This window comes from Gavia stellata, chromosome 25, assembly GCF_030936135.1.
Source record: "Gavia stellata isolate bGavSte3 chromosome 25, bGavSte3.hap2, whole genome shotgun sequence".
In the NCBI taxonomy this organism is placed as follows: Eukaryota; Metazoa; Chordata; class Aves; order Gaviiformes; family Gaviidae; genus Gavia; species Gavia stellata.
In genome coordinates this window covers 8,538,873-8,562,405 of record NC_082618.1, presented here as the reverse complement: position 1 = coordinate 8,562,405, position 23,533 = coordinate 8,538,873, and the positions used below count along the sequence as shown (strand labels likewise).

Below are 23,533 nucleotides of genomic sequence, written 5' to 3'. Positions count from 1 at the left end.
TGATAAAAAATTTACTTTATGGAACATTTGGGGGCGGGGGGGGGGGGGGGGGGGGGATAGAAAAACAGCCACGTAAATCAGGACCTCTAAAAGCATTGGCAGGGAGCATTTCCGTTCCCATGCCTTGTCTCTCTCAATTCGGCTGCTCAAATCACCAGTGACTGTCTCTGACATGACAACAGTGACTGCCTTACAGGCAAACTCAAACAAGGAGGTGGTAAGGGCCCAACACAGCAATGATCCCTGGTGATGATGTGCTACTTTTCACTTCCAAGGAAATTCATCAATGCTGGGTTCAATCCAGCAGTACATGAACAGCAACATTGCTACTATCTGTAGTCCTTGCAGTGCAGGACAGGTTGATTTCAATCCACTCATTTTAAGTAAGTGATTTAGTTATTTCTAAAACAACTCGATAGCTAAGCATGGAAGTTAATTTAATTAATTAAGCAGGGAGTGATGTATTTTTCCCCGCTAAATGAATTTTTATTCATGGTTTGTACACTTCTAAGTTAAGATGGAAGCTGGAGCTCAAAGTCATTAAAACAGTATTTTATAACTGTTTTCTAAAAACTGGGTAACTTATATTAGAATTTACAGAAATAGATGGAAAAGCTTACCAAAACGTAGTACTAAAACCTAACATATCTAGTAAACAAAGACAGTATTAACTGTAGTTAAGGAGATAATGCAGTTGTTTTTGGATCACACATGCTCTTCAGGCATCTAAAAAATTAGTAGAACAGACTTTCACATCTATTTTTATTCACAGACTGCAAGACGAAAAAAGCTGTCCTCCTTCAGTTTTGAACGAGCTTCTCAACCCTGAGTTACCTAATTTCTGAATTAGGTAAGATAAGACAACTAAAATGGAGTTATTGTTCACTCTAAAAAAGTCCAGTGCTTAGTCAGAGACCTCCATCAATTCAGTGGTTTTACTTTCTCTTAAACATTGGCAGGAAAAAGCATACTGCCTGCCTTTAATTTCATGTAAGTTACCTTATTAGACTACCTGAAGCTTAGTTCTTACTACAGATAGTCGTAAATGCACATTAAATCACAATGTTTTATTTTAAACCATTTAACATAATAAAGTATTAATAATTGCAATAAATTTTTATCTGTCCTGCTCCAGTGGCTTTTGGTTTTGCAGTGGAAAATCAGGCTCGCCAGCTAATTAGTTCTTATGATTGATGGTAGTTATCACCGTTGTCATAGATTTTTAAAGCCAGCAGGGACCACTGTGTTCATTATTCTCATACAACATGCTACGTAACAGCTCAACAGACCTCATCCAACAAATCTCTTCCCCATGTTGATCCTCCTGTATCACTGTCAAGTCAATGCATAGACAAAGCAAACAGCTCAAGCATTTTCAACATCCATTATTAGGCCTGTTTTCCACATCTTTCATCATTCTGGTGACTGTTTCCCAAGTATTTTCCAAACGTCAACATCTTTTTGGAAATGTAGACTTTATACCAAGATACTGAATTAGAACAAAAGACTCCCAAACGATATGTGAAGAGGCAATAACATCTCCTTACTCCTATCTGTTTTTCCCTTGCTCACATAGTTCCATTCACATGCTGTGTGATAGCTATGGCATGGGGAGCTGATGTTTAACTGGCTATCTGCAGTTACTCCTGTAGAGCTTCTTAGTGTCACTTCATACATCTGGTAATACTTCAAGGACTAATTTTTAGCAAAGAATGACTGACTTTGTATTTGGATATAAATGGCTATATACATTTGTCAATACAGTCACTTTCCCATAATAGTTTTTGCTATTTATAATTCACTAGGTTGCTAATAGATTCCCACTTTCAAAAACTGGGAAATGCATATGCACAAGTGAAGAGATTTGTTCAGGTGACACAGTGCAGTATTCATTGAGCTAGGCTTGGCTTAAAACAAAGGAATCTTGGCTCTCGTTTCCATGTTCAGGTTACTGAATACACTGCCTCAAACAAACGAGTGTGTTACAATCACTTCAACCCCTTAATCTGTTTAAGTGCAGATGAAGAAGAGGAAACAGCACAAAGATGCAGCATCAGCAAATTGGACTGGTACCTACTGCAGCCATGATGTTCATTTTACTGGTACGATAAAGGACTGATACCCTTGCGTTTGCCCTCGGGTTTTGCTGAGAGGGCAAAAAGAGACATTGGTCATTACCCTTCCACTACTGAACCGAAGCATGTGAACTCACTCATATGGATTCAGTATTTGCCCTTGAACTGGTGTGGGCTGCATTTGGCACTCTGCTTTTAGATCAATATATAACCCAGGCGTAATCTTATCTGGCAGGAACAGGGATATTGGGGGAGGGGGAGGAACACAGCCTCTAGAGGTGAGGAGAGCAGCTCTTCTAAATGTTAATGGGTTAAGAATAGAAAGGTCAAATGCCTGCCTTATCAGAAGGCCCCATGTGCAAACAGGCACCAAGCTGCAGCAATCAGACCACAAGCTGGGTATAAATGTCAGGAGTTAGTTACTGTAGCTGTAAACACCAAAAGCAGAATGGTGGAACTGGGAAACCTCCCAAGACACTTCTGGTTAATACAGGTCACCGGGAAAGTCCAACCGCCAAGACTGGCTGGAGATTACTCGAGTATTATAGCTGCTGTGGAGCCAGAGATCACTTGTGAGTTGTGAGAAGGCCCCAGCAAGGGTAGTGCGGAAGGATACTGCGAGTGTCAACACAATGAGCCACTGTAGGAGAGGGTATTGAACACGTTGTATATCAAACATCCTGTGCTGGCAGAGTGCTGCTCCAGATTGCTCTTGCAAAAGCATATCCGTTCTCCTGCAATAGGATTAACAAGGATGGAGACAAAAAGTCCTTCCTCACCTCCTTGTAGATACCAAGAGCACTAGACATAGCAGAAGCTGTATGAGGACTCTGTACAGAGGGTCTTCAACTCTGCTCTACAGTACCTCTTTGAGCATAATGCATGAAGGTTTGGGATGGATTAAGAGATGAGGCAGCAATGGAAAAAATGTATCTCCCTTAAATACTAACACATTTTTAGCCCAGTTCTAATTAATCTTCTTATTGGCATCCAAGGAAAGAGGCCAAAACTTGTATCACATTGGACAGTAATCTTCTTGCAGATACAAGCAATCAATTTGAAGCAACAAAAAAGTGTACCAACGCGCACTAATGTGTAGAGTTACTCTGTGGCGAGTAATATTGCGTGGGACCTCTGTCTACTGTTTACCAGTGCTTTCAGTCTGGCACCTTTTGCCTGCAATAAGTTGTCAATAAAATTAATCAACCAGCCGATTGCCATTCTCAGAAAAGATCAGCAGTGAGCAGCCACGTTCAATTGCTGTTCACTCTCTCCTCGTGCAGGGATTGCCCCAGGAGATAGCTAACTGGCTTTGGGAAACAGATACAGGATAGCTACCTGGCACGGTTCCCTCCTTACTGCAGAACAAAGAGCACCATTCTTGTCCGCCTGTTCCCAGCTGTAAACAACTATCAACGGATAGGGTTAATTACTGGTTAAAACACTAAGAAGGAATAATAACTACAAATAAACAAGACTAAATATATTTTATCCCACAAAAGGGATAAGCAGGGTTTGTGCTGATAGCTCAGAGATCATATTCTAACCATTAAATAGCTACTTTAATTGGTAAAGATACTGGTTTAAAAACAAAAAAGGAATGCACCCATATGAAGCCATTGCTCTCTGAAAGACGATTTTAGTTCAGTGCCTTCATGTTTGTTCCACAAAGTGACTACTCTGCAGTTACCTGGACTGGCCTCTAACCCCAGGCATAGGGGAGAACATCATAACCTTCTTCAATTTGCAGGCTGCATCCTTTATGCAGCAGAGTTCCCAAATGGGCACAAATGGCTTATTTCATACACCAGCATTACTCAGCATCTATTTATCCCACAGTCTTCTGCAAGCATCTGTTCATTCGCTGACATACATGCACGGCTCTTCTGCATTACCAACCTCATTTTCAGTCTAGAAACTCTCGAGTTCATTCATTTGAAAGAGCACAAATATACGGCAGCAGACATTTTTCATACACATGGCATTACTGAGTGCTATTCACAGTTGCTGTTTCAACCCAGAAGCTACTGCATTTTTAGTGACAGCTCCAATACACTGATGATTTGTGATGTTTTCTGAGCTCTTTCAGGGAAGAAAAAGCCTTTATAAAAATGCAGGATTTTACCCTTTTTATTCACAGCAAGAATGACCAAACTTATTTATCCTACGAGTCACATCCCAAAAGCTACACATGGCTGACAGCTTCAAGAGATATAATATACATTCCAGAGAGCCACTAAGGAGAGAGAGAGAGTCTTTTCCATCTCTCATTTCTTGAGCTGAGTTTAATTCAACTTAGTTCAATTTAGGGAGTAAGGAATACAATCCAAGTCTTCCAGCAACATAGTGACATTTTCTGAGTCACTACGAATTTGAATGAAATCATTCGTCATCGCTGAATGAAGCTATGGAGATTCTCCTACAACCCCTTCTGTTTCATTATGTAGAAGGCAATTTTCAAAATGCTGCCTCAGCTCGGATGTTTATTGTGTGTACGTGTCTGCCTGCTACAAGTCCTTTCTATGCCTCTCATTCTGACATGCGCTGTTGTTTTCTTGGCTCTCAGTCACAGATGCCAACAGTGTAAGAGCACAGGGATATTACAGAAATACCAACTTTCTTCATCCCTGTTTAACATGTTCATATTTCAAAAGATGATTGAAATATGATTATATAAGCATGTTTATCGCAGCTGAGACTGTCTAAAGATTCAAAGGCATTGGACAACCAAAATGTACAGCCTAACACGACATTAAAAGCAAGTTCAGGAGAGACCGTATACAATTTTCTGACCTGTATTACCTCTATGCTGTCATCATTTTGAGGCATTTGATATGCTGCTCTTTGGTTTAAACCCTAGAATGGCATTTGAATTTTTACCATAATAAACTGTCTCAACAGACTTTGCATTTTCATTATTCTGCGCATGTAAGCCACAAGGATATTTTTCCTCCCTAAACGTCCAATCTGCAGGGAATGGTTGTGAAACTCCATTATTTCCAGGAATTGCTGGCAACCTACTGCTGTCTGTTCTTCTCAGTATTGCCTGTATTTTCCTTGTTCAGCTTTAAAAGCTAAACTTGGTTTGCAAAAATGTCTGGGTTTCTCGATGCCAGAACTGAATAAAGACGAGAACAGGACAGAATTAGATGGTTTTATTACGGTGAAGAGCCATTAACTCACATTAAAGTCTGTAAAACAACAAGAGTCTAAAACTGGAAATAGATGCTCAGCTTTAAATCCTATTACTCAGAAATTTTCCTAGATGTTAGCAATAGCCTTTCTAAGCTCCATCACCCTTACCTGACCCCTACAATCAAAACAAAATAGATTTATTTTTAAGTTATAAGTACTTGGATTTTCATTATTCAGTAAAGTCAAAATAATCTGTAAAGAAAGGCAGCCTGAGTTCTCCAACATGCATGACATCTGCCACAATTTGGTCTTCAATAGGCAGAGGTAAAGAGCACAGACATCTATTTTCAGTTGCCCAGGAAAAGAATACACTCCAGGGTATAGAGTCAAGAAAGCTGGAAGATGTGAACAAGATTTTGGATTATTCAAATCTTTTATCAGTCATGATGGTCCAAAACTTATAATGGAAAACTCCCCATCTAAAGGTTATCTGCAGGACCACACTGTGATCTCACCCACACATGGCAGTAGCTTCAGAGAAAGCAAGGGAATTACTCCAAATTTACTTTGGCAGGACCAAGATCAGAATCTGACCACATCCAAACAAAAAACAAACAATGCTACAGGCTATCAGAACAATCATCAGTAGATGGGGTGTAAAAACAATGAAGACCTTTGTGATTCTGATGCACTTCAGTAACTGAAAAGATTCCAGCCCTATTGTTCCTCCTCTCCAAAATATCTTGGACTTCATTCTGTGTTCCTGAGGCACTCCTGACTGACAGCTCTAAAAACGTATCTAACAAACTCACAACTGCCTGAGCTTCTTCAGCTAAACATTCTCTTGCATTCAATTTGGGAAAGCCATAATGTATGGAGCGATGTCTGAGGCCTGCTTTCTGGGAAGAGGAAATCGACCATACACAATGTCAACCAAGTTCATTCCTAAATGCAAACCACATTGGGCTGTCGAGCACGATAATAAAAACCTGCTGACCTAGTTTCCTGCAGAACAAAATCCTCTGTCTTCCCTCCTCCCCTGCCAAACCTAAATCAGATCTCCTTCTCTGGAGGAAGAAATTAACCCTTTGACAAGCAAGAAAAACTTTAATAATGATCCTTAACACTTATACAGCATTTCACACCGTGAGAATAGTATGTAAACAGTAATTGGTCCATTGCCACAGCTCTGCAAAAAGGCAGGATTATTAGAGGATGAAAGTAAAACACAGAGAAGGTCAGAGACCTTGGCAGAGTTCAGCAGAGAACATAAAATTTCTCTTCCTTCAAAAGGATTTTGAAGTGTGAAGCTCCATGCTCTAACTACTTTGCTTGGTAACCCTTCTACATTTGCTCTAAGCAAATATAAAACCATCATTCATGATGTGGCAAAAAAATAACAGCACAGCTCAGCTTTTTGAAGAACTGCATCAAACTACTCAAGAAAGGACTATTGTTCTTCCCAAATTTTGCAATGTCAACTTGTAAGTCCATTTCTGGTAGATGAGAGCTGATTGTATTTGCTCCAAGTGTTTGGCGAAAGCATTAACTTTTAATGGCTTCACTTCCTCAGTGATGCAATGTTTCATTTGAAGGGATGCCTGGGGGAACTTCAGCATGGACACAGAATGCAAAAATAACAGGACATGTCACAACAAACTCAGCCAAGAAAATACAAATGGGAATTCTCTTGCTGTAGGATGCTTCAAAAGGCAGCCCTGGCTCATGCTGCTGCAGAGCAGCACCCCACTGCAGTCAGCTAGATGCATTTGGGGAGCCTCAGATTCTAGACTGCTGAGAACACCTTTGCTGGTCCACATTGATACTGTCAACTGGAGGAGCTTTCAATCATCTGTCAAATAGGGTTTTATTAATGGAAAAAGTGGAGATAACAAAGTGTGCCTAATTGCTATATAGCTTTACAAGCAGTCTCTTACAATGAGGTGGCCAAAGTGCAACCTGCAAGTGAAATTGCTAAAGGAGCTCTGTACTGCAGCCAAAGCTTTCACCATTGTTATAAGAAAGAAGACCCTGCAGTAAATACAGTTTCATCATGCATTACTCCCTTATGAACTGGGATAGCTTTGCCTACATCCAGACAGTACCCCAGGACCTGACACCTCTCCATCACCACATGCTCCACTGACATCTGTCTCACAAGGTGCGGCACCCAAGCTCCTGACAAGCTACCAAATAGAAACCTCTGTAAGGCGAAGTTTGAGAGCCTCTGCTACACAAAGCAGCCTAGTTTACTAACATACCATTGGAGAAAAGACTGAAACAGGAAAATGATAACTAACAGACATGCTAGCAGTACCATTTTACCTGTGAAGAAGTTACTGTCTCTGTCACTTTGTCAATCTGCGGGGAAGCTGTTAAGAGAGTACAGGCTTACAGAGCAAAGACAGCGCTTAACATAGTGTAGCCTTCACAGAGTTTGAAAGTGAAGAACAAAGAACCTGGATTAGATAGCTCTGCAAAGGTTGTCGTAATTACTTCTATTCTCTGGATGCTGCATCTTCACAGGTAAACTCCGTAAATGCTTCTGCTCCAACTTTGAAATGAGGAAGACAAAAAGCTGAGTTCTCACAGACTTATTGCTAACATTGGTCAGAGTTAGAAATGTGATGATGGAAAAAAAGCATCTTATTCATCATATCTGATCCCTGAGGGGTTATGAGTTGTATATGCTTATTTTATTGACACAAACAAGTTTTAACTTCTATTGTCTTGCAGAGGAAGAGCAGGCTGAATTCAATTCTGGCTCACACATCATCTGCAGTTCTAGCCAAATCCCAGCCACACAACTTTTATTACTGGGAGGATGTCAGAGGCAAAAGACACAGCTGGATATTCAGATCCCAAACTGAGTTTTGCTGTGCTGGCAGTTAGACAAACCAGCTTTTGATTTGTATGTAAACAGAGCCAATCTGAACTGGAAGGTCATTAAGAGAAAACACATTTTACACAACATCCATTGTACAGTTGCTTTTCCAACTTTCCCCATACTAACATTTTTTTAAACAAGACTTTGTCTTCTCTTGTTGACTGTTTCAATGACAATTTCTGGTCCTACTGAAGTCAATGGCCAACCCCCGCTGGTTTTGATGGGACCAGAAGGTGGCTCTGAGGAAAGAAACAAATTAAGACATCCAAGATTCTCCAGCTCTAGTTCTACCACGTATGCGGAAGAATTGGGTTGATGTAGACATACGTTGTATAAAAACATGGAATGAGGAATAAAAATTCCTCACAAAAAATCCACTGAGTCTTTACAGTGCCTGCAGTCCAAACATTGCTGCTATTCCTATGAAAAATAAAATACTTCAATCCACATGAAAGTAATTAATCTCCTTTTATTACTCAGGAGTGATGTCCAGAAAACAAATATTTTTTTCTTCTATCCTGACACTGTCTTTTTCAATTAAAAAAGCCAGAAGGGTCCCCACTGAATGCCCTGTAATTATTTTTAGGCGGAGGTGAAATTCTCGGGAATGTCCTTCACCCCATGGTCCTGTCCCAGAGGCCCCAAGGACACCTTACTTCTGCAGCTCATCAACTCAACCCTCTGAGTCTGCCATTAGAGGGGATGCTTTCCACTCATCTCTCAGGCACTGTATGCACTGCTTCCTATGTTCTCTTACTAGCTGCCAGCATAAGAGATGCCTTCCAACTTCAATGGGAATTTTGAAAATGAACTCAAGAAATTAGAATTATATTGCTGGCACTCAGCAAGACAGCATGTCGTGGCATTTAAAGTGACAGCCTTTGACACTATGCCTTGTAATTGGAAACATTCTGTCCTTAATGAACCTAATGAAATCTTTGCTCCCAAGGCTCAGATATTGATTATTCCATAAATTTTCTAGTGACTGTTTGAACTAGCAAAATTAGATGAAGGGAACAGGAATAAACCAACAACTGGTTTTAACGTCATGAGGCCCCTGGACACACTGGAACTTCTTGTCTCCCAGAGACTGAGGCAACTTGGGGGAAGTTAGTGCAATTACCTCCAACTAAAATGTGAGTGCAGATACACACTAACTGCAGGAGCTACCTAGTACATGTAGGATCCTGACCTTTAGGAAAAGTAGGAATTGATGTAACTGCACTTCTCTAGACTGAATCCCAAAGGGGAATTTGACCAAGAGAGGCTGCAAATCCCTTTCTCTGTTTTCCAGCACAGTAATTGCCTTACATGCAGAAAATGCAAGGCCATTACAGATGCAACTGAATGATGTTTCCAAACCATGTCATAGTCTCAGATCTCACAGCTTTATTTTAACTGAGGCACTCAACATTTTGTACTGTAGCTACAAACAAAATAAGTTTACAAGAACACACAAAGAAACCACACAGTTCTTGTGAACAAGGCGTTAACGCCCAGTCCATTATTGTGAGAAGGCTCCTAAAAGTGTTCCTAGTAGAAATAGGAATATATTTTCCCTGAGTAAGCTGGGAGGAATGCGGAGATTCAAAAGCTTAAGCTGAATCCATGCTAGATTTTTTTGTTTGTTCCTCCTCTTTGCTTAACTTACTGTGACTATTTGGTATAACTGTTACTCTTTAATGAAAAGAGTTGACCATTTTCTCTTCTCTGATACAAGACCCTACTCTGCCTATAACTAACAGCAAGGCATTTGCAGCTGCAGGTTAAAATGAGTGACTAACAGAGATGCTGCTGGGCTATCAAAGTAGGCAACCTTGCTGGGTCAAAGGGGAAACGCCTGTCATTCTCCCTTAGTTCCTCAGGGTGTCTGTTAGCAAAACACACTGTATTGTTCCACTGTGTAACTGGTAATAGGTTGTTATAGTTTGTCACATTTAAAAGGGGACTCTTGGGTATAACTGTTGAAAATAGCTTTAATCTAATGACCGTATCTTTCTATGTTGGTAGCTTACCAGCATCATGAAGAAAGTCCACCCAAAATATTTTAATATGAAACCCTGAATTTTATACTGGAAACCAGCAAACCCAAAGACACTTCCTTCTGCATGGACACAAGTGGTCTAGTTACAGAATCGCTCCAGTCAGCATATCTGTGTTACCAGGAGACAGCAATACTGGGACATGAACCATCCGCAAATTCAGGATGGGTCACTGAAGCTTTCTTTGCTCCAAAGAAGATGCCTATCTTTAACGTATGTGGGGGACTTTTAAAAGCCATTAATAAAAGGACAGTAAAAGGCATTTCTGAAGGTATGAACTAAGAAAGAACAAAAAAAAAAAATATGACTTCTAGTGGATTTCCCTGTTGTAGTGCATTTCCCTGTCTTCAGCCCTAGCCAGTTTTCCCAGACTCCTGAAACACAGCTATTATGCACAGCCTTATTTCTCTTCTTTCTATCAGCTTACCAGTGCCAATGTTTTTTAAGTTGAATCAAACTTGCATCAGCTTTGGGGGATGGCTGGAATCCCTGTTCTCATATTTCATGTTTTGAGATCAGTATTTCATGCTTTTTGTTCTGCTAAAATAATCTTTAGCACTAAAAGTATAAATCTCAATGCTTAGTATTTTGATTCGATTTCCATAAAGACATTTTGTCCTTTAGCAGTACTCCTTCACTTCCCCCTGCATTTATTCAGAGCCCTTGGCTTCTCTGGCCAGACTCTTGCTTTAATCAAACCCTGCTGTGACTTCGCTGACGTGGTTTGACAGGTCTCTGTTGACATCTGAAGGAGAATCCTTGAATGTTTTGAAAAGGACCATTGCTCATTGCTCTACAGAGGTAATCTGGGGGACATGCCTCTTTAGCACTGAAAGGATCATTTTCCCTTTCACCATAGACCCTTCCCCCTTTTTGTACAGCAAGGAAGTTAATTATGCTAGAAAGCTGAGAAAGGACCTGGTTCACAGAAGCCCCAGGGAAGCAAAAGGGAAGATTTCCTTATTGAGGAAAATATCTAACTTAGGACAAAATAGCTAAGCCTAACTTACTGCAATACCAGCCTTTGTTTCAGAAAGCCACTTTCCTGGAAGGCAGAGAGACATCTCAATCCCCAGAAGAATTTCCTCTTAAATTATTGCATAGAACAACACATAAAAGCAGAAGCTGGAAGGCAGACTTTGATATAAGCCTTTTTATAAAGAGTTCTGATGTCCTAAAATATCTGCTGCCATGATATCTCAGATATCTAAAATATCTGAGTTGCCATGTGCTAAGCATTTTGGAAAAATTGTCTGTTTATTTAGAAATGTAAATAAAAATAGGTGGCCAAATATTTTACTGTCTTATCAGAAAGAAAACAATTTAAATTTCAAAAATTATACTAAACAGGAGTGAAATTTGGCTACAGTGATTACAAACACATCAAGATAACCACCTGACTGACAAAGGCTTCATGCCTTCTTGTAATGGTAAAGCGTGTTAGTATTCAGGAAGATTATGAGTATATTTGACTGATTCAGAAGGTGTAGGTTGATTTCCCTGTAATACACATTGAATGTGCAACCAATTTATATCTAAGATTTTCTGGTCCCACAGATGCCATTCTTAATTGAAGAAAATTCTGCAAAAAATAAAGACCTTTACAGCGTTGCCAGGATAAGTAAGATGAAGAGAATCCTGTCACTCACTACTTAAATAAATATGCAGCTTTTCTAGAATAAAGCATGGCAGCAATTTTAATCAGCACATAGATCAGCTCTTTAGAATTAGCAATAAAATAAAATGTCAAACTATAATACCACGAGGAACTTAGGAAGACAAAATGTAACTAATTACCACAATTATTTCAGCAGAATTAAAACTATTAAATACTGATTCCAAAATATGAAATATAAGAACAGGGAAAGGAGAAACATTGGGAGTAATATCACCTTTCTGATCAAAACCACGTAAGTAAGATAAATACATTTTAAACAAATCCCATTCAGCAAGATGATGCAGGTCTGCAAATGAGTGAGTCAGAAACTGGTATGAAATCACTGATAACTTTGCCACCAGACTTCACTGAGGCCAGGATTTTATCTCTGCACTTCTCCTGGTGCCCTCAGTTTTCAGGCAAGCTTTCTTAACTGTAGTACATATTCTCACTATATAGCTTGCATCTTCAGCTTTCATGTGCTTAGCGCCCTGCATTCAAATCAATAAAGCCACCAATGAACCACCTCAGTACAGTAAAACGAAACTGGATCAATGGGATACACTTCTTAACGGTCTGTATACATGCTTCTAAATTTTAGTAAAAAGGTTCAAATTTCCAGTTACATATTTCATTCTCTGAAGGGTCTGAGTGTTTTTATGTCTTTCTGATCATCACAATCAGACACACACACTATTTATTTAAGGATATATTTTTCCCATGACCTTACAGACTCACTTCTCTGACATGGGGAGCTCATGGAAGGAAGTTCATTACAAGTTAAACATGAGGAAGTGCAATAAAACCTATTTACCTTGTAGGGGGGAAAAAAAAGCCCAACAACAAAGAATTATTATATGGGAAACAAAAAAAAAAAGAATTTGAGCCTCTCTGCAGCCTCATAAAAAACTTGCTGATTGCATGTGATTCTGCATAGGCAGATGTCCTCTCTCCTGTGCATTGTCTAATCAGAGCCCTTTTGGACTTAAGTGAAATAATAATAATAAAAAAGCAAATGGAGTGCAATTTCCATGGAAACTTGGAAACAGATGTAACATTATTTGCAGTAAGCCTTTGTACTGTGAGTGGAAAATTTTCTAGTTTACACAAATCTCGGCTATTATTTTCTTTGCAGCGCAGACTTGGACCAAATATTTTCTGTCATATTAAAAATGCAAGTAGTCAGTTTTACTTTCTGTCCAGTACAACCGTGCACAAAAGCTTCAGAAGCTGCAGTAAAATGCCTGATATTTATCTTTCCATTAACCCAAAACAGATATTAGAAAAAAAGAATAATTTGGGCTCCATTTTTGCCTGTTCGCTTCAGAAAGTGTAAACAGCTTAGAAAACATCTCCTGTTTACGTGTAAAGTTACAGACTAGTAGAGAGCCAGAGCATTGGCAGATGTGCCCAATGTTAATGAGAGCTTAACTAACTCTTAATATTAGATCAATTAGATACTAACTCCTGGTTTTCCATATACCATGAGAGAGAGCTTTCTAGCTCAGGAGCATGTATTCACAGATTAATTCCTTACAGATAGCTTTCTCACCTATAAGTAAATTCCCGACAAAGTACACTTACAAGTCCAAAACCATGGCAATGACTTGTGACCTGATAACTGGTTTTGGAGACTAGAGCACCTTCATCTCACTATATTCTCAAGACCAGACAGAGCAATAACCAAGAAAAAGCATAGCACTGCCACATCAAAGAACAGCACCCAAAACAGCTCTTACGTGAACATTTTTTCTCTTCACATTGCTACTGAAGCATTCTTTTCCGTATATTCTAAAGAGAAGGGAAGAGAAGCCATCTCAGTGTTTTATGATAATGCAGGACTCGCTTTCTACTTGTTTACAAGATATCCTTTTGCTAAGCTGAAACTTGCCTTTGCAACACATCTCAAGTGCAAATCAGTTACTCAGACTTGTTCTTCTCAAGATGGAGGGAGGTCTGCCCTGCTCTGCAAGTACCCATGTCCTTTAAGTGGATCATTTGCCCATACATTACCAGAGCAATTAAAACTTTAAGGTAAATCTGGCAGTAAAGTCTAACACATGCCTAAAGAACAGCAGAACTTTGGGTGAAAATGGATGTCCCTTTTTGTTTGCAGTGCAGCCAAATGCTTTACAAATTAGACCCTTCTGCCACCACAGAAATGTCCAGCATCTGATTTACCTGCTATTTTTGACATATCATTGTAGCAGAATTGTCAGTTGAGTTAGCTGGTGTTTGCATTAGAGGTATCTATACCAGTCATATTTTAGCTATGCTCATTTTACCTTCACTGCAGATCCGTAGAACTATACCAGCCTTTGTGAAAATTAAACTGGTGTCATGGCACAGTCGATAAAACAAATTATCTCTCATTTTTACAGCTACAAAAAGTCCATTGTTACAGCACGTTAGACAATAAAAATGTACCAAATGCACAGAGTTTACATTACCATTTATATCATTAATGAAGTGACTTTTATCTTACATGAGTTTCAGACCCCACTCTCTTGCTACTACTCCCTCACCCAGCAGCAGGAAAAGTTGTGACAGTACAGAAATTAATTTTGAACAATAAAAGTCCTAGTTCTGAGGTGGGCTGCTCCAAGTATTAAGCCTAGTGTGGGAATGGTAACAAAAGCAGACTGTAAAACATTTCTCCTTTAGAAGCAGCCGTTCAGTTGGTGTAGTATTGGCGCTACGATAATTACATGCCAGCTCAGGGGACACCTCTGCAAATCTGGTGCCTGAGCTGTACTATTCAGAGGTGGGATGAGTCCAATGCTCTAATCTACGATAGTATGGAACAGGCTGTCTGCATGCCCATCTGCTCACCTACAGTAACTGGGTGCTGCATGGTCATGTGTGCCCCTTTCCACTCCTGGACATGCCCTCTACAGCAAAGAACTCTTCTGCGGGAGATTCATGTGGACCTCCAGTCTCCAGGGCTGAAATGTGGGTGCAGTTTGGGACCGTATTTGTGCAGAAGATCTGAGTTGTCTTTAACTGAGGTAACAAACACAGTAACAGCATCAAACACCCGCTGAAGAATCAGTGCAAAGCAGTTGTCTGATAGAGACTGAACTAGTCCTGCCCTAGGAATCCTGGCTACACTTGAGAGAGTCATTGTTTAAGGCAAGGGACTGCTTAGTAAAGATTTGGTCTTTAACACAGATTTCATCATAAGCTGACTGACTGAAGCTTTCTCTTCACAAGTTCACACACAATTCAAAATGTCACGTTGATTTCATACCTGCCTGGCCAAGTGAGATCACAGAGCAAGTCAATCACCTTGCTTTTCAGATGTATTTTCCCTTTTACATCTTGAAAATTCTACTCACTCACTTGTAGATCATACAAAGAAAGAGGAAGCAGCATGACTCAGCTCCACACTACAATGGCTGGAGCAGATCCAGACCTAGCAATCCTTTGGGCTTTCCTTACCAAAATACAAATCTGCAGCTTGGATAATGTAAAGCATCCAGTGTTTGTGTAAGAAATGTTAGATGGGCAGCATGCCAGCTGCAGTCCTTAAGCAATGTGCTAGTTCTTTACATTGACAGAAAATTATCTTCTGAAGAGTTAGGAAGGGAACAAAAAAAGCCAAAGGGCTCTAGTCTTAAACAGTGCATACGGAAGACAAAATGCTAAAGAGGAACAGCCTCCTGAACTGTATTCCGTAGACATGAATATACATGGAAATCTAGCACTAGATAACATATTAATTTAGCAAGTTTCGCATCAGGCCATACTGGCAAATATTTTTGTATAATCTGTAAATTACAGAAGTCGTAAGAGAGGCATAGGAAAGCTACTGACCTTAAGGAATCCAGGAACTTTGAGTAAGTTTCAAGAACCCTGAGACCCAGTGCTTTGTCTAAACCACTGGAAAATAGTACTCTAAAAATTAGCTACTCTAAAAATTCAGTGTCATCTAGAAATTACTCCTGATCCTCTACCATTTTGCTAACACCTCATCCACAGATGTTTTCCATAAAGAGTATCCACTTGGTGAGTTATTGCAGAGTAAATAATGCACTGTAAACACACTTAACTTCACTGTGTAAACAAGCTCTGAGCAAAATTCAGCAAGAACTTCAGTTCACTCCCTGAATGCACAATAAAGTTAGATGATTTGATGGCTATCTCATAGCAATCTAACCTCAGAGATAAAGACCTGAAACCTAAACCTGTTTCTTAGAACAACATTGTACATTCTAGTCCATGCCCAGAAGCTCCAGGCAATGGGATGGATCTGTCTTCTCAGGCAGTGCATTCACTAGGGGAAATCACGTATCAGTCATTACTTACATAAATATGTGTAATACTAGTAATGAAATTAATAGATAGGCACGATCCAAGCTATTTCTTTGAAATGGTGCTCACCTTCCTACAGAGCAAACCAAAGTATTACTTGCAAAAAGCAGTCCTCTGGACTGTGTACGCTGGGGGATGACTGAGCAGTATCAGGAAACTTGCATCACATACTAACCAACCTCACGTTGCATTAGAGGATGAAAGGCCAGTAGGCTTCTGGGCTCTGTGTTAAGTTCAAAAGATGGTTCATTGAGCAGACTTTATGGTTAGCAAAGCTTAGCAGCTTTTTTCCTTATCCCTCCCCAAAATGTTTTGGGCGTTGTCATATGATTGTACTACAAAACTTGAAGTTATCCAAAACCAGTTCATAAGAAGTGAACGGAAACATCTCTTTTCATTCCAAAGGAAAAACAACTCCTATGCTGTTTTCCTAAGTGAGCTGAAAACTTGGAGAGAAACCTAAAGCTAAAAAAAGCAAAGACCTCAACAAGATTCATATTCTGGACTGTGGTTTCTGTTGCCTTAGCTCAAGGGAAAATATGTTCATGGGAAAAGGGCCTGCCTGGAGCCAGATTTTTGTCAAGTCCGACTTTTCTAGTTGGCATGGCTTTAAATCAATTTGTTGCTATTAAAGTTATTTCTTCATAAACAAAAATATTCTTTATGGATTGTATGATAGTTGTTTACAATTGAAACAACCACTTGTACCCTGTTTCCTAGCAATCGGTATCTAGTTCAGCTCCTATCAACCCTAGACAGACAGTGATCAGGCAATTTAAGAGGCCTTTACAATGTTAGTTCCGAGTTTCACTGATTCAAAGTGTTAAATCACCTTCCCAGAAGAGTCTTCCTGAATTAATCCCAAAACAAAGATATGTCAACTTTATCACCTACCTTTGTATGTACACACAACTAAAGAAAACAACATCACACCTTAGAAAAACAGAAATCTTGCATGGCTTAATTTGAAAGAATCTTACTGTCATGTTATTACAGACTGTCTTTAACACTGAAATTCACTTCTCTCTTTAGCCAGGACTAAAGCAGATTATAAATATAACAGAATTCCACGCTATCCCTGTAAAGACCAGTCTACAGACAAACCTGCCACAGGCAATTCAGAGAATTTGTAATTGTCTGTATAACATTGCAACAAGTGTAACAAAAAGTGATCATGGTGCCCAAACACACTGTGCCAGACTCCAACAAGTATGGTTATCATTATTCTAAATGCTGTATCAACAGAGCTTAACCTAGGGATTATGATCCCCATTATACACTTGAATTGTCTTCTGTGTTAATTAGACTTATGTTAAGAAATAACAAAAATATCTAGTATTGTTTTTTTAGATTCCTCAAGACTTTTTAGAATGATAAAGTAAGGTTTCACTGAACTTTAAAGTGAACTTTACCCCCTATTTAAAACTGCAATGAAATTATGCTGTAAATGAAAACGAGTTACCTGTGATCAACGACTGTTACATCAGAAGCAGGAATCCCCAGAAGAAAACAACTCTGTTCCAGCTCTTTCTTACGAATCTCTCCTTGATTGTAATAATTTCCTGAAAAACCAAACACAGCAACACCATCTAATTTAGTTTAGGTTAGCTTGGAAAGAATTCCTCTTTTCTTTCTCAAAGCATTAAGTGTGAGCATCACACACTAAATAAAAGGTCATCATTTGAGGAACAGATATATTGCAGGGGACAAACTCCGTAGCTTTTACCTGAGCAACACCTGGCTTAGCTCAAGGTAAAATGCTGAGGCAAAGTTCTGCCCACCTTGACTACATTCCTCATGGTTATGCACTGACCGTGGCTTGGAGCCGTTCGTGAGCTTATTTGGCAAGGGCATCGGAAATTGCCATGTCGAATCAAATCAGTGGTCCAAACAGCCCAGTATCCTCATCCTAAGAGTGGCCAAAGTTAAATACTTCTGCCAAAGATGTAGGAGATCTTCCAAACAACAATTCTGGAATAACTTGCTTGGGAAACTGCTTTCAACCACCTGTTTGATTGTCTTATTCCCTGAAACATCACAATTTCTAACTCTTCTGAGTTTTTTGTTTGGGCTTTTTGTTTTATTTTGGTATATGCCTAATCCACTTCTGAACACTGTTAAATTTTTAGCAAGATTTAATATATCTTTTGGTGAATTCTATAGGCTGACCATGCTTTGTGGGGAAAAAAAGGAGTCTTCTAATATGCATATACATGGACTAACCGCTTACACATTATGTGAATGGAACTCACCAATATATTACAAACCAATTGAGCAAGATCTTTTCATAAACACAGGAGAAACTGCCTTTGCAGTGAGGTGACTAAAAGCTGTTACCACTGGCAAATTTCCAGGTTGCCTCTGTGAAAGAGGTTAGTGGGATCTTAGTCCGCTTTTTTAAAAACAAGTATTCACGACAAATCAGTAATCATTAATCTCCTTAGGAAGGGCCAAAGAGTCACTCCTCCTTCACTATTAGACATGCTGCCGTGAACTCCCTCCTGTATTCTTAACAACATAGGCTCACAGAGCCAAGTTGAACAGCAAGTCCAAAGTACTCGGAACAGAACTGTTGAGATAACACATGGAAAGCCTGTCCCACAGGGTATTCTATAAGTGACTGAAGTTCATAGTATATTCTGGGCCACTTCTAATGAGCAGTAATTGTCATATAACACTAGGACGCTGCAATAGAATACAATGATTGAACTAAAAGGATTTGAAGAAATGAGGAATTCCATCATAACAATCTGTGTTTTGAGACAAAGATTTCTCAGAAGTCTGCATCATTCACAGAGGAAATTCAGGCAGAAACTAATATGGCAAGATTGCAAAGAACTTACAGAACCAAAAGAAGAGAGAAAACCTAATTTAGATAAGGCATTTTGGAAAAGTTACAACAGACAGACCAACAACTAGGAGGGAAACGGGTTCCATTATCTTAAAACACTGCCTCCTTCTTCACTGAATGATTTTCTTCTCATCTTGCCCTGACATTCCCTTATTTTTCCTTGGCATCAGCCATGCAAAGTCCATGCCAGAGCTGCGATGGCCCCTTCCAGAATGTTGCCCTGTGCAGGGCAGTATTTGCAACCCAATTTTAACTTTGAAGCAATAAAATGAAAAAAATACAGCTGAGTATTGATGTATGATTCAAGTCTATAGTCAGCTGTCTTGAATTACACGAGAACTTTTTATTGTTGTGGGTGTGAGTCATCTAAATCTAGCATTTCTCTTGAGCAGTGTTGCAGTCCAAGCCATCACTAGCAAGCTTTGTAAAATCTTCAAAGAGGGAAAGAGTAATTAGAAAAAAAAAAAACCACCCTCTTCTTGCAGACTGTGAGTGAATGGTTTTAGGAGACTATGACAATGACTATCTGTGGCTTTGCCGAGGAATACGTCAGCTTGGTACTCTGCAGCGTAGATTGCAAGTTCCAGCTTCAGTACAATTAATTCAAGTGTGCACCTTCACTACTTGGATTACATGAGTACAGCGGGACTTATTTTAGACTGATTTTTTTGCAAGGCCATTAACAACACTACTGTTTTAAGACAACATATCTTTTGCTGCAATGCAGTGTAATAGCTGACTGCAGGTAATGTTTTATCCAAATAGTACCACTGTTCTCAAAATACCTAACTTCTACTGAACTCAAAGTAACAGATCCATGTTCCAGAGCTTGAGAAATGTGTCAGGACATCAGGAATACATAAATGCTAACAAGAAAAAAACGGGCAGCTATCGAGAGCAAAAACAGCTGAAGAGCTGATGCTGCTGGACCTTATCCACGGAGCACTCACAATAGAGCGTCAGCTACTACAGAGAGCAAAGCACATTTATACTGAGTTATTATTTCAACTGGAGATTATTCAGTGTGGAAAAGACTGATTTTTTTTCACAGTGCTGTAATTCTAATTCATTTCTAAGGCATTTTGATTGATATCTGAAAACTGCAAGTACGCTGTTTTCTAAGTAATGATTTCTTCTCAGTTACGATTTGCAGAGTCTTTGTTCCACTCACTTGTCATCATCAATCATACAAACAATGAGAGGATGAACCATCTGAATTGCCCAAAAGACTAATAAGAGGCACAGAAAAACCTATTAGCTCAGTCAATGTACTCTCCTATACGGGCTGGTAGTTCCGTTACAAACACATGCAAGAGAGTACATAGAATGCAGTGTCAAACACACTGAATGTTTCATGTCACTGAATTGGGAGTAAATAAAAAAGAAAATTTAACAAAATAAACAGAAATGCAACATTTATTTGGCAGGTTCTCTAATAGCTGGAGTGTATTAGTCTCCAACACTGAAATGACAGAGTTGCACTTCAGTAATCTCTCCATAGCTGTGAAAAAGCCAAATGGGATCCACAGACCTTTGTCCCTCAGCAAAGACAACTGAAAGCTCTGCACTAAATCTTGAATGGGAGGTATGGTGTGATCAGTAAAGCCATTACACCACTGGACTTCAACAATAGCTTAATCCCTGTCTTCTCACCTAGATGGTCTGTATGACAAAAAGCTTTGAGAACAAAGAACAGAAAAGTTGGCAGTGAACTAGTCGGGGCTTTCAAAAACACAGAGGGCCCTTTTCCCAAATGTAAGTAGCTGTCAGTGTAAGATGTAAATGTTTGTAGCCTTAGATACTCCTCTCAACAAACATAAAAAAAAAAATCCTTAGTTTTCACCACAGACTCATGAATTCTGGTATAGCAGTATGGTCTGAAAGATCAATTAAAAAGAGGTTGCTTCTTACGCAGAAAAAAAATCAACATTGTAATAATCGATTAGGTATCAGTTCCACAGAAAAAAAAAATCTGGAGCTTCTGTAGATCACGAGAAGAACACAAGACAAGAGTGTCACGTGCTGTGAAAAATTCTTGTCCTGGTAACAGTGGCGCCTGTGAAAATCTTTCCATTCTATTCAACCCCGGAAAGGCCTCAGTGGGAGTACTGCTTCAAGGTTTTGATCACTGCACTTCAAAAAAGATGTGATCCAACTGGAAGAGTCCAAAGGAGAGCAATGAGAATGATCAGAGGTTTAGAAAACATGATCTATGAGGAAAGATTACAAGAAATGGGGTTTAGTCTGGAGAAGATAAGACAGAAGAGGCAGATAACAGCCTTAAAATATGTAAGAGGCTGCTACAAAGGCTCTGATGTCCATGTTCATGGCAGATAGGAAAAATAAACAAACAAGCTTAAATTATGTCAATGATTCAAGAAAAAGTGATTTGAAGAAAAGCTAATGCAGCACTGACATGGACCGCACAGGCTGAGGAACCTCCCTGGAGGTTCTGAAGAACAAACTAGACATTTGTCTGCAGCAAATGAAGACACGCTGGTGCTGCCTTCAGGTTGACTGATGGACAAGATGACCTTGGGTTCCCTTACGGTCTGTTTTCCCATGATGGGATTGTTAGGCAACTGTTCTTTTTAGATGTGTTACAGCAAATGTGTCATTATGACATTAAAACTGGATCATCCAAGCGAGTCCTCTACAAGATGGCAGAATTACAAGGAGATGCCAAAAGGCTGTGCTGAACAGTGCCTTTTTAGAACTTACTGACGCTTCCGCACAGTTTGAAAGTACCTCAGTGCTGCAACAGGAGATTGGATGGTGAAACCACTGTGCAAGGTTCAGATACAGAGGGAGATTTTGCTGCTGAAACTCTGCAGAATGTAACATTCTGACAAAAGCCACCCATGCACGGCAGCTCTCTGGGGCGTTCGGGACGTTACGGCAGTGCGCCATGACCCCGAACCGTGCCATCGAACCGCAGATGGATAGCACAGCACCTCCTCCACTGCACCAGTATTTCACAGCAGCGCCACGCTGTCATGGCAGCACAGGCCTAGAGGGCCCTGAGGTTCAGCACAGCAATGACATAATGTGTGGCATCACAGTGACATCACACATGGTGTCACAGATGAGCGGGGTCGCCACACGGTACAGCCACCGCCCGCTGCTCCGAGGCACTGGCAACATCGTCATAGCCCGGGGCTGACGTCACAGCGAGAGGCCACACATGGGAAGACATCATGGCGGCCCTCCCATGACGTCACGGGGTGGGAAGCGCGGCCTCCAGGGGCGGCCGCGGCGGCACCGCGGTGGTGGGTGCCCCGCCGTTCCCGGCGCGTCCCCCCTCACCTGCGGAGCAGCACAACACCGCGGCGCGGGCGCCGGCCCTGCCCAAGCCGAGCACCGTGGGGGCGAAGAACATCGCTTCGTCATCAGGGTGCGCCGTCACCAGCAACGCGCGGACGCCATCCGCCCGCGCCGCCGCTCTTCCCCTCAGGGAGGCGCGAGCTCCGTCGACCGCGTAACGGCGCCGCAGGCGGCGCGCGCCACCGAGCAGCAGCGCGAGCAGCAGCGCGAGCGCCAGCGCCAGCGCCGCCGGCCCCCAGCCCCACGGCCCCGCTGCCATGGCGACCGGCGCCGCGCCCCTCCGCGCTGCTCCGGCAGGAAACGGGAGGGGCGGCAGGAAGGTTCCGGCACGAAAGGGTTCCCCCCCCCAGCCCCTCCCCTCTCTTCCCCGCCTCGGGGCGGGGCCGCTCGGCCGCTGTCGCGGAAACGTGCCCCGGCTCCGTTTCTCCAGGGCTGCTCAGGAGGAGGGGCGCACCGGGAGGCCTCCCGCCGCTCTGCCCTCGCCAGGCTTGGCAGGGCCCCAGGCGGGGAGCGGGGCCCCGCGGGCGGGGTTTGAACGGGGGCCGTTCCCGTGGGGAGAGCCTTCATTGCCCGGGGCCTGCAGCGCACCAGCTGACGCTGCTGGTACGCTAAGAAATAATAACTTAACAGTGACAAAAGCTGAGCTTTTCAGCGTGTAGTACCTTTTATCCCTGCGCTGTAGTACTGTGGAAGAGACGCGGGTTAAGGGAAACCTCAAAAGCAGGGCAAGAGGAGCTTATCTTCAGACTCGTTCTGCTATCTGCAGATCTGCTGGCTATCCCAAGTATGGCTGCAAGGGAAAAAAAAACATGTTTGGGTACGTCTTAGAAGTGCAGTCCACCATTGGAGAAGGTTGCAGAGCAAAAGGAGACAGGAAGTAGTAAAATAAACAAGAAAAAGGCAATCGGATACACGATGGCTTGGAAACATTGCTTTTCAAGACAAACAGGCAATATGGAAGACAAGTGTATTAAGTCAGCGATGGTGGAGTATGTTAGCTGGGTAGGTTTAAAGAATAAAATGAGGAAAGCAATTCAGAGGAATTCAGTGTCTGAAGAGCAGCTAACACCTCACAAATTGTATGCCTGACTTGTCTTCACAGACTTTTATTTGGACAGTTTAGCTTCCAAGTGCATAGAGGCAGACGTCGGCATGTGTTGGGATTAAAGACTGCAAACACTTCAGCCTGGAGACGTGTCCTGTCACCTTAACGTAGCACTTAACCGAGTGGGCCTCCGCCACTGTAAC

At 41.1% G+C, this 23,533-nt stretch overlaps 1 protein-coding gene across 1 annotated transcript in view; it reads right to left on the bottom strand.

Moving 5' to 3' along the window:
• The window catches only part of PIGL (phosphatidylinositol glycan anchor biosynthesis class L), a 61,270-nt gene extending 38,726 nt beyond the window's left edge, over nucleotides 1-22,544 (bottom strand). The window contains exons 1-2 of the mRNA XM_059829429.1: nucleotides 22,268-22,544; nucleotides 17,573-17,672 (exon numbers count right to left, since the gene is read on the bottom strand). Coding sequence (XP_059685412.1) covers nucleotides 17,573-17,672; nucleotides 22,268-22,544 — 377 coding nt within the window. The remainder of the gene's footprint in view (nucleotides 1-17,572; nucleotides 17,673-22,267) is intronic.
• Between the last annotated feature and the right edge of the window lie 989 nt (nucleotides 22,545-23,533).